Genomic DNA, 12,823 nt, shown 5'->3' on the forward strand with positions numbered 1-12,823 from the left:
CCGAGTCAGATGGCTCCATGGACTTGATCCTCAGCCAGCCACTGCTGAGAATGGAGAACTTGCTGTCTGGGTCATCCACAGGCACTTTCAGGATGGAGCCATCTGGAAGCACCCAGAAGATAGATGGACTCTCAGAAGCTTTCACATTGCAGCTCAACTGGCATGGACCCCCTTCCAGGACAGTCTGATCTTTTTGCACAGCTCTACTAGGCTCAATCATTACCCAGCTTCTGCCCCGAGCCTGCCTTGTATCTTTCGTGGCTATTGTTTGAGAATACTGGTTGTAGTAGGAAAGTAGCACCTTCTTGGCCGTACTCTGAGGTCGGTTCAGCTGGATATCTATGGATGGCTGCATGACCCATTCTGGTTCTGCAAGAATCTGGGCTCTCACACCTGTGTAGTAAAGAGCTTCTTCATCAGCATCCTGCCTGTACTGGTAGCTGACTCTGGGGTGTTTGCTGAGCATGAGCTCTCTATGTAGCTTCATGGGAACTTCACTGTAGTATGCTATCAATTTCCATAGATTTTCATAGTTTTCCTGGGTCATTGGACACTCAAAGTCCAAGGCAACCATTGCATTTATGTCAATATCTGGAGGATCTGTTTGGTTCAAGTGAATTTTGTACACATCCATTGGTTTCTTGATGTCACACACCAAGTTCACCATGTTCCCGTGCTCATCAGTCATATTCAAAGAGATGCTCCACTGGGGAAGTTGGATTTTCTCCAGGATGAGCTGGCTGTCACCATCCTCTTCCTGTTCTTGCTCCTCCTCAATACTCCTGCTCCTGTTCTGTCTCAGAGGAGACTCTATGGAAGGCTTCAGACAAGTCAGGTCCTTCAGCTTGTGAATCTCATGTTTGTACAACTTCTTTGGACTGAAGCACATTGCACACAACTGACCGCCTTCATAAGCTTTGTCCTTTTTACACTTCAGAATTCCTAAAACAAATAAGCAAATAGACACTCAATAGGGTAAGGAGCCAAAGAATGGCACGCCTTGTACATGGCCAGAGGATAAAGCCTATGTTTGCGTCTTTATCACCCAGCTGTAATCCCATAAACAAGGAATCCTATACATGAGTTGCCTTTAAGGCTTCATGTTAAACCACAGTTTTAGTACACTGTGTGGTAACTAATGGATGCTTTATAACTGCTTAACCATTAATAATAATTTTTACTTAAAAATATCTTAAAATACTTACTAACAGGTATTTAAAAAACATTTCTAAGTTAAAGAAAACAGCTTCACTCATATACATTATACAATGTACCTTCTGTGAAAGTTTAGAAGAATCTGTATAAATAACTACAAACTGGGGAAGCATTTCTAGGTAAAAGGATGAATCTTTGCATGTATCACATCATATCTATTTTTTGTTGTTTTTCATCTTGATATATATACCTATATATATAAAAAATCTTTATATATATCTATCTCAATATATACAAATATGTATCTATCTTAATAGATATATATTTACATTATATATACCTATATAATATATAGATATATAGATCTATATATCTATATATCTATATATAATATATAGATATAATATAGAGATCTATTATATATCTATAGAATATATAGAATATATATAATTCTATACATTATATATAATATATAATATATAAATATAGATATTATATATCTATATATAGATTAAATATATATTATAAAGATATATATCTGTATAATATATAATAAATAAGATATATATCTATTGATATATCAGTATGTTTATATATCATGATAGATATGTAACTATTTATTATATTTTATATTATATTATATTATATATATTATATTTTATATTATATTTTATATATAATATATAATATAATATATTATATAGATATATATCTATCATGATATATAAACATATATTGATATATCAATAAATATATGTAGATATATAGACATATAATCAATGTATATTCATATCTAAATATATATAAATATATATAAATATATATGGATATAAATATATAAACCCGTGAAAGCATTTTCAGGTAAAAGGAAGAATCTTTGGCATGTATCACATCATATTTACTTTTTAAAATTGTGATATAACAATATATAAATTTATAGATAAACGTATTTATAAGTAATATATAATCAATATCCTTATATTATAAATATATTATATATAAATCAATATATTTATATTATAAATCATTTATAAATTTAAATGATAAATTTAAATTCTAAATTTAAAATATATAATTTATATATTTATATATAAATATATAATTGATATGTATGTATCTAGGTAACTATATATAACTATGTATTTATAAATTTATAATATATAATTTATATATAATCAATATGTATCTATCTAGGAACTATTTATAACTATATTTATAATATTTAATTTATATATAATCAATATGTATATTTCTAGGTAAATATATCTATATTTATAACTCTCTCTATAAAGTTATAATATATAATTTATATATAATCAATATGTATGTATCTAGGTAACTATATCTATATTTATAACTCTATAAATTTATAATATATAATTTATATATAGTCAATATGTATGTATCTAGGTAACTATATCTATATTTATAACTATAAGTTTATAATATATAATTTATATATAATCAGTATGTATGTATCTAGGTAACTATATAACTCTATATAAATTCATAATATATGATTTGTATATAATCAATATGTATGTATCTAGGTAACTATATCTATATTTATAACTATATTTATAAATTTATAGTATGTAATTTATATATAATCAATATGTGTCTATCTAGGAACTATATATTTATAAATATATTTATAAATTTTCAAATATATAATCAATATGTATGTATCTAGGTAACTATATCTATATTTATAACTATATTTATAAATTTATAATATATAATTTATATATAATCAATATGTATGTATCTAGGTAACTATATCTATATTTATATGTATAAATTTTTAATATATAATGTATATATAATCAATTTGTATGTATCTGGGTAACTATGTATTTATAACTCTATTTATAAATTCATAACAATTTATATATAATCAATGTGTAGATATCTAGGTAACTATATATTTATAACTCTATATTTATAAATTTATAATATACAATGTATATATAATCAATATGTATGTATCTAGGTAACTATATCTATATTTATAACTCTCTCTGTATTTATAGTAAACACTTCATGTAGTGTTTGCTTTTGAGTTCACATTATCCTCTTGGTCTCCTGGATATGAAATCCTCTGGAATTTTCTCCACCTTTCCAGCCATAACTTGGTCTCAGTCACTGCTTCCTCCTCCTCCTCTGCCTGAATCTTTGCTGACTGGGTCCTCCTTGACTTGGTCCTAAGCCCCTTTCCTTCCTGGTTGGCTTCAGAGTCAATGGCCTCTCCCACATGCGTGGTTCCAATTACCACCCACCTGCCAGTGATGACTACCATATGTGCTTCTCTAGTCCAAATACATTCCCTGAGTTCCATACCCCATCTGTATTTACGGCCACTCCCCATTTCTGGCATTACTGTCTGAGCTCCACCTCCTGTCAGATCAGTGACAGCATTAGATTCTCATAGAAGCACAAACCCTATTCTGAACTGTGTATGCAAGGGATCTAGGTTGTGCACTCCTTATGAGAATCTAATGCCTGATGATCTGTCACTGTCTCCTGTCACCCTCAGATGGAACTGTCTAGTTGAAGGAAAATAAACTCAGGGGTCCCACTGATTCTACACTATGGTGAGTTGTAGATTTATTTCATTATATATTACAATGCAATGATAAAAGAAATAAAGTGCACAACAATGTAATGCATTTGAGTCATCCCAAAACCACCCCCTCCCCAACCCTGTCTGTGGAAAAATTGTCTTCCATGAAATTGGTCCCTGGTGCCAAAAAGGCTGGGGACTGCTGATCTATTGTATGACTCCATGTATATTAAATGTATATTGTATGATTCCATATATATGAAATGTTCACAATAGTCAAATTCATAGATACAGGAAAGAAAGTGGTAGTCCCCAAAGGCTGGAGGAGGAGAGGGAGTAGAGCGTGACTGCTTAACAGATATGAGATCTCCTTTTTGGGTGTTAAAAATGTTTGGAACAAGATAGAGATGATGTATACACAATAGTATGAATGTACTAAATGGCACTGAATTTTAGCGTCTACAATAATGAATGCCATGCCATTTGAATTTTACTTTAAAAAATTGCAAAAGCATTGTGCAGGTCAGCTTTATATGTGCCTTCAGGATGTAGCTGGCTCTGAAAACAAGCTCTAATGCTTTTAGAGATGGAGAAATGAAAGGAAAAATAAGGGAGGTGCTGTTTGAAATGCCCTCAATATGAAACGATGTCTGCTACAGATTCTATGTGCATGGATTCATCTTGCAATGCAGTCACAGCTATAATTTGAGCTTTGTGGGTCTGCAAGTTACTATTCTGAGTGGGTCAACCAAATAGGAAAGGGCTCAGCTCTGTTAGCAAGAAGGATGACTAGAAGGGTAAAAATAATGAAAAAGATCATTTCAGGTAATCGTGAATTTCATAAGGAAATAATTAAAGGACAGGAAGGAGAGTAGAGGGGTTTGGTGGGTCAATGCCTGTGGCAGAGCTCTCTGGGGAGGTGAGATTTGAAGCAGGGCTTCAGAAGCAAAGGGGTGTGACCATGTACAGGTCTCTTGGGGAAAGGCATTCCCAATGGAGGAAGACACCCAGAGATTTTCATTGCTTTATACAAAAGCTCACTGTTTGTTTTGTTGATCCTGATTAGGAACTTGGTTTTGGGTGCAGCTTCAGTGTTTCACTCCATTATTGGTTGACTTACTATTCATTTGGTTTCTTAACTCTCTGTTCCAAGATGCCTCATCTTATTTCCAGAGATTCATTATTGGTCCACTTGGGCAGGGCCTCATCATTTTAGAAGAATATTCCATGGTGGACAATTAGTTACCTCTCTGGTATTTTGCTGTTTGCCATAAAGTTCAGAGTTATTGGCCATCTTTCTATTCCTTAGACTCACCAAGCTTGCCTGCTTTATAGCATGGCCATTGATTTGTTCTCTATAGAGATGATGCTCAACATCCTGTAATGCACACGATGGCCCCTACAACCCAGATTGATTCAGTCCTAAACATCAAGATTGCAGAAATTTGGTAACCTTACCTTAGCATGTGCAAATTTGTCTACCTGTCTCTCTGTCTGTATCTATCTACCTAACTACCTACCTACCTATCATCTATCAATCTATCTATAATCCTATCTCTCATCATCCTATCATCTGTCAAGCATCTATTATCTATCATCTATATATCAATCATATATCTATTCATCCATTACATCTATTTATCTATCATCTATTATCCATCCATCACATCCATCTTTCTATCAATCATATATCTATCATCCATCACATGTATCTATCTATCTATCTATCTATCTATCTATCTATCTATCTATCTACTATCTATCTACCATCTATTACCTATCTATCCATTGCATCCAGCTCTGTATCTGGGTATCTATCTATCCATCTATCTATCATCTATCTATGTACCTATATCTATTGCATCTATCTATCATCCTATCATGTACCTACCAATATACCTACCTTTCGTCTATCTCTATCATCTATCAGCTATCATTCTATCATCTGCTTATTATCATGTTTCCGTTATCTATCTATCTTATATCTATTCATCCACCACATCTATCTATCTATCTATCTATCTATCTATCTATCTATCTATCTATCTATGTATCTATCTATCTATTTTTCCATCCATCTATGCATCTAATATCTATGGCATCTATGTATCTAATATCTATGTATCCTATCTATCTATCTTCTATTATCTATCCATCCATCACATCTATCTGTCATCTACCTATCACCTTTCTACATATGTATATCTATTCTATCTATCATCCAATCACCTACCTATCAACATACCTACCTTTTATCTATCTCTATCACCTATCAGTTTATCATCCTATCCAGTATCAGTCTATCATCTATCTTATCTATCATCTAATATCCTATTATCTATCAACCTATCTATCATCTATCTTTATCATTCTATCTATCAATCATTCTATCATCTGTCTGTCTCTCTGTCTGTCTCTCTGTCTCCCTGTTTGTCTGTCTATTGTCTATCTGTGGCAGCAGTTCTCAACCAGAGAAAAGTTTGTTTCTAGGGAACATTTGTCATCATGTGTAGAGATTTTTGGTGATCACAAATATGGAAGCAGGTGCTACTGGCATCTAATGGGTGAAGGTCAGGGAAGTTGCTCAACATTTTACAATGCACATGACAGCAACATAAAACAAAGAATGATCCTATCCAAAATGATAATAGTGACCCAATGTCAGTTATGCTGAGGTGAGGAAATCCTGCTCTAATCCTAGGTAATCTTTGGGCAGATGTGTTGTGTTTATTATTATTTAGGATTTTAGAACAAATCTGTCTGGAATGGTGAACACACAAAAGGGAATTGATGTCAGCGCCAAAATCCTTTTCCAGGCTGCGTGTAGGTGGCTCATGCCTGTAATCTCAGCACTTTGCGAGGCCAAGGTGGGTGGATCACTTGAGGTAAGGAGTTACCTTGGGAGACCAAGGCAGAAGAATTGCTTGAACCCAGGAGTTGGAGCTTGCAGTGAGCCAAGATAGCAGCACTGCACTCCAGCCTGGCAACAAAGTGAGACTCCATCTTAAAAAAAAATCATTTTCCATTTCTTGGATGCTGAGATTTCTCTAGATACAGCAAGCAGGGGAAATAATGGTATCAGGTGAGTAGGTGAGATTGTCTGCAACCAGGTTACCTAAGAGCTGAGAAGACATGGGAAGGACTATGTTTTATTTACACCAAGTGCAAAAGGGAGTGATTGGAGGGTTTAAGGAAGGGAGTGACATGAATTGAAGTATGTGTTAAAACAGCAATGTTGGCCACTACCTGGAGAACGTGTCAGAGCTGGGCAAGAGAGGGAGGCAGAAATGAGGTGAATCCTGCAGAGAAATTGAGGGATGCTGGATTCACAACCAGGCAGTAAATATGAAAGCATACAGAACATTTCCAAATGTACTTAGAGGAAGAGCCAGCAGAAATTGCTGAGTGGTGGGAGTGGGAATGAGGACAAACTTGGAGGGGAGGATTCTCCATGTGGGGGGATGCTATCATTTGCTGGATGGCAAAGGCTGAGAGAGACAGGTGTTGGGGAAAGAATTCAAAGCTGTATTTACCATGCGATGGTTGAGAATTTTGTAAGCATCTAAGGGGCGAATAGGGATCAAGACCACGATGGAGATCCACGATGCACATTCAGAGGAGACTAGCCAACCAACCAATGGAACAGAGCCCTGGGAGTAAATAATCTGAACAGAGCCCACGGGAGGCAGATCTTCAGACAGAGAAGGTAGGGTTCTGAGGCTCAGTCTCCGAAACGGGTCAGAAACAGCTGGATGTTCCTCAGCACATTTTACTTCAAGAGTGTGCTATGTTCTCATTCCGTAGTTGTGGTCACCAAAAAGGTCTCCAGATGTTGCCAAATGTTCTCCAGGGGCAAACTCATCCATTGTTGATAACTACTATCATAGATAGATAATACATACATACATAGGCAGACAAATAATAGATAAATAGATAGATAGACAGATAGATAGATAGAATGGATAGATGATATTGATTGATTGATAGAGATGATAGGTAGGTAGATTATTGATAAATAGACGATGGAGAATAGATAGGTAGCTTGATTAATAGATGATAGATAGGATAGAGAGATCAATAGATAGATGAAGGAAATAATTAAAGGACAGGAAGGAGAGTAGAGGGGTTTGGTGGGCCAAACCCCTAGAGATAGGTGATAGGTAGGTGATAGGCAGACAGATGAAACAAAGATTGACTGATAGATGATGGGTAGGTAGAGAGATAGATTGGCTGATTGAGGATAGAGATAGAGGTTAGGTAGGTAGATAGGTGACAAGCAGATAGATAGGTAGGTAGGTAGATAGATAGATAGACAGATATTGAGAAAAACAGACAGAATGACTCATATTAAAGCCATGGATAGCTGAATGTCAAAAGTAACCTAAGAATTTTGGTGACAACTATTAAGGTGGAGAAGAAGGGAAAATAGGAACAAAGGATCAATACTGGTTGATTTCCCTTCACATCTGAATAATTCCCCCTATTTGGGAAGGCACCCAAAGTCTGGGACAGGCTCCATATCAGCTCAGAAACGTGCCTGACTGTCATCTTCCCCTGATTGTTTTTAATGGGCATTAGAGAGCTTGCAGATGCAGATTCCAAGGGTGCCAGATGTGAGAATGGGGGAGGGGGGCGGTTATTCTGGAACAGACAAAAGCCTGGAGAATCACTTGAATACCCCCTTTCAGAACCCGAGGGTATACATGTCCCCTTTTTGCATCCTTCTAAAAATCAGTAGACAGTCTGGGAAACTGGAGACTGGGATGACCCTGTACAAAGTGCAGTTCCGTGGCTTATTAGCCCCTTGGCTTACATTCCAGACTATCTTCATCACCTATTGATTGACAATCACTGAATATATAACTGACTCTGTGAAATGTTTATGGCAGACAATATTTGCAAAATTATGTTATAGGTTCTGGTTAATATCACAAGGCAGAACTTAAAATAAAACGGATGAGTATGGGCATTGTCAAAGTTGCAGAAAGTCATAATCAAAACCAGTCTTTTAATCGAGGGAAAAAATATTTAAGAGTCTGTAAATCCATCTCTAGGTGGATGCTACATTGTTGGTTCCTGAAAAAAAAAATATTTGGAAAGCAATTTTCAGAAATGCTTTTAGTCTGTCCAAGCAGGAAAGACCAATGCTGACAAAGAATCCTAAAAACAGCTGTGTGGGAATAGGTTTCATTGGCACTTGGCCAACAATTCCTCATTCCTTGAGAGTCTTATATTTTCTCCAGACCACTAAAACACAAATCAATCTCTGAGTTTTATCAGTTAGACATTGCTCTTGCTTCAGGTTTTTTCCCCAACAAAGTCCAAGATGCTGGACTCATTACCTAATTTGAGATTGATTTTTCTGAAACAATGCTATTATAATATTATTAGTGATGTTTTTCCAATAGTATATTAGTTGCTATTACAGATTAAACCAGATGGAAGGCATAGATGTTGATGCAGTGAAGTAATTCTCTAGGGTCTTAAAATTTTTCTTTTCTTTTTAATATTATAGAAAACTATCTCTAGATATTACTGGCATCAATAGGAAAAAGAAACATTAACATGTTGATATGTCTGTTTTATTCCCCCATTAAAGTCAATCTTTATTGTGAGTTGTTTAAAATGAAACCATCAGAAATGGTGTTGTAATTTAGAGGTTAGTTATGTTTTGCACTTACAAAGTACTTCAGTTTAAAAATGAACAGGAAGAAAAGCATCCCAGAAACTGTAAATGAGATGCAAACAACTTCAGAAGTAATAGTCTTATTGGTGCTCTAAGTCTCTGGCCATTAAACAAATCACCTCTTTGGGGAGGTTGTATGCTGGGACTGTCCCCACCCTCATTTCCAGCCTGATATCCCCCTTCCCAACACACAACACAAACACACAAACCTGCTGTGCAGGAAGCACCGCCATATATATATATATATATATATATATATATATATATACACACACACACACACACACACACACACACACACACACACATACACATACACACACACACACACACACATATATCTGCATCAGCCCCACACTTTTTTAGAAGGCTCCACCAAGGCCTGGCTGATGGTACCCCCAGCATGGGACCTGCCAAGGTGCTAGGTTTGAAAGATGAGGTGGTTAATCCCAGCAAGTGGGACCATGTGTTAAAATGGTTCATGTATAAAAAACAATTCCTAGACAGAGCCATTTTGCACACCAAGGGTGGAAGAAAAAGAAGTTACAGTTAAAGCTTCACTTTCAAATATCACATGCGCTATCTCTCAGGATTCAAAGGAGCTTTAGCAGTCAAGGAACCAACCCAAATATTCATCAATGATAGACTGGATAAAGAGAATGTGGTACATATAAACCATGGAATACTATGCCGCTGTAAAAAGGAATGAGATCTTGTTATTTTCAGGGACCTGGATGAAGCTGGAAGCCATCATCCTCGGTGAATTAACAAGGGGAAGAGAAAACTAAATGCGGCATGTTCTCACTCGTAAGTGGGAGTTGAACATTGAGAACACAGGAGCACAGGGAGGGGAACAACATACACCAGGTCCTGCTGGGGGGTGGGGGTTGAGGGGAGGGAACTTAGAGGTTGGGTCAATAGGTGCAGAAAACCACCATGGCACACATATACCTATGTAACAACCTGTACACTCTGCACATGTACCGTGGAACTTAAAGTTAAATAAATAAATAAATAAATAAATAAATAAATAAATAAAACAAATGGGCTTTAGCACCTATTCTGTTTTTCTTACTTCATTATACAAGAAATGTGTCCTGATAAATTACAAGACTGTAAAAAGGGAAGCTGGCTTACATGTTACTATTCCCTCCTCTGCCAACGCCAAGCTGTTTTCCCCAATGAGCTATCATCGTTGTGGTTGGATGTTCAGGTGGTCAACTCATAAACTCTAACAGCATTTCATTGAGAAAGCTATTTAATGGTCTGTTGCCATGGGTTAGGGAAATTATCATCTTATTCCCTCAATGTTTCATTGTCTAATTCTACCACTGTCAATAGGGAAGTTTCCTCCTTACTCCCTCAACGTTTCATTCTCTGACTCTACCACTGTCGATAGAGAAATTTCCATCTTATTATCTCAGTGTTTCATTCTCTTTTTCTACCACTGTCAATAGAGGAAAGTTTTTTTTTAACTTTGTTCTATAAGATGTCCACGTACATTTACAGTTATTTTGCATTGGCTCAAATCTGGCCATTTTATTTTTACTAAAACATCTCCATGGTGGATATTTCTCAGACACTAATTTAATCAGTTGTTCTGGGGATAGATGCCAGAAAGTAGCTAATACATTTTGTTGAAGTACTCCAAATGATTGTTGACTATTAAAATTGCAGTTGAGCACCTGTAGTTCATAGCACCTAACACTTAGGTCCACACAACCTTCGTGCGTATAAAATGAAACCAATATATTAAAATTCTACCTGGCACACTACATCAAAATATGTTTTAAAAAAGATGTTGACATTTTTAATAGCCAAAATCTGCAGGAATTCTTTTCCTGCCTTAAAGTCACAATTCTATCATCTACATGACTTATAAAATGGCACAGATGTTCTGCTTATTTTTATTATTCTTAAATCGTTGCTGAAGTCTATTTAAATCATCTTCGTATGTTTAAGTGTGTTTCTCATGCATTCACCTCTACAATATATTAAAGAAATGCTATCAAGGCAATTTCTCAACAGACTCTAAAGTTGTTCATGCTGCTCGTTAATAGACCTTACAGCAATGGCAGCTGATGGATATATTGAGATAATCATCGAAAAAGCTGCATTTAGCATAACTAAAACTTTTTTCTCTATTCTGCCCATCTGCAGCTCCATAATTCTCGACAGAGCTACACAGAGGAAATGCACATATGAAGTTAAGTAAATGCACATACACACATGCAAAACCAGATCAAGACGCACGCACTGACAGTGGGAAGGTTCGGGAAGAAAGTGGTACAAACCCCAAATTGATTCTTTCCACGTGTTTAGCAATGCCAGCGGGCACGGAAGCCAGGGATCGGAACGTGCAGTGGACCTCGCTGGGGACGTATCAGGCACAAGGATGCGGGCAGGCCAGCGCCACTCGCGGATGGCCCCAAAGCAGGATCAGCACCACGGAGAGGGCCCCCCAGTGCGCGCGCTTGGGCATCTTGTCGGGGTGCCTGATTCTCGGATACCTGAGGTAGAACAACGAAGAGATGCGCTTATTCACAGGTAGCACCGACGAACTGTGGGCAATTTTTAAATTTGAATTGTGCATCACGGTTTCAAGCTTCCCAGGACTTCACACGATGTGTTGTAGTGACGCTTAAACCGTGGGAATTGAGAAAGATGAAACATGGTTTTTTTCTAAACTTTTCACCATTCACTTTAATCATGACTATAGAATATAGTCTTGATTCTTGGCTTGGATACTATGATTTGGAAATCTGTCTTGCATTCTGTAATTGTGGGTATGAAATTGGCGGGGGGTGGTGGGGGAGACAGACAGAGAGAGAACAAGAAAAAGAGAGGTTTGTATTTATGTTTCCATAATAAAAGAAATAATAAAATGTTGTGTTTCTGCATCCAACAACAACTGAGCCATTATATATTTATATACACAACAAACACACGCCTGTCCATTCGCCCAGGTTCTGAAGGAGGGCGAACTGCTGATTAAAAACTCTAAAACCCAGGCTGGGCGCGGTGGCTCACGCCTGTCATCCCAGCATTTCGGGAAGCCGAGGCGGGCGGATCACCTGATGTCGGTAGGTAAAGACCAGTCTGACCAACACGGAGAAATCCCGTCTGTACTAAAAAATACAAAATTACTTCCCAAGAAAACTATTTATTTTGATTCTTTCCTTTAATGATATTTCTCAAACCTTTAATTCTAGCTTCTTGAAGAGCTTAAAGAGGTATTCACTAGAAGAAGATTCATCCTGTTATTTCTGGGTGTATTTACTATCCTTATTTTTTTGTCTTGGAAAAGCTAGAGAGTTTTCTGGATGATACAGAGTTGCTGTTAATCGGGGAGGAATTCTGGGGGAACCTCTGATCATTCAATAAACAGGAAGGGATTGCTAATGAAACACATTCAGGCA

At 36.4% G+C, this 12,823-nt stretch overlaps 1 protein-coding gene across 1 annotated transcript in view; it reads right to left on the reverse strand.

The window, feature by feature from the left end:
• Nucleotides 1–11,911, reverse strand: part of LOC112209182 (matrix-remodeling-associated protein 5-like) — a 31,529-nt gene extending 19,618 nt beyond the window's left edge. Inside the window, 2 exon segments of the mRNA XM_054677205.2 lie at nt 1–942; nt 11,658–11,911. Coding sequence (XP_054533180.1) covers nt 1–942; nt 11,658–11,886 — 1,171 coding nt within the window. The 5' untranslated portion in view covers nt 11,887–11,911.
• Nucleotides 11,912–12,823: the final 912 nt, after the last annotated feature.

This window comes from Pan troglodytes, chromosome Y (assembly GCF_028858775.2).
Source record: "Pan troglodytes isolate AG18354 chromosome Y, NHGRI_mPanTro3-v2.0_pri, whole genome shotgun sequence".
NCBI classification, from domain to species: Eukaryota; Metazoa; Chordata; class Mammalia; order Primates; family Hominidae; genus Pan; species Pan troglodytes.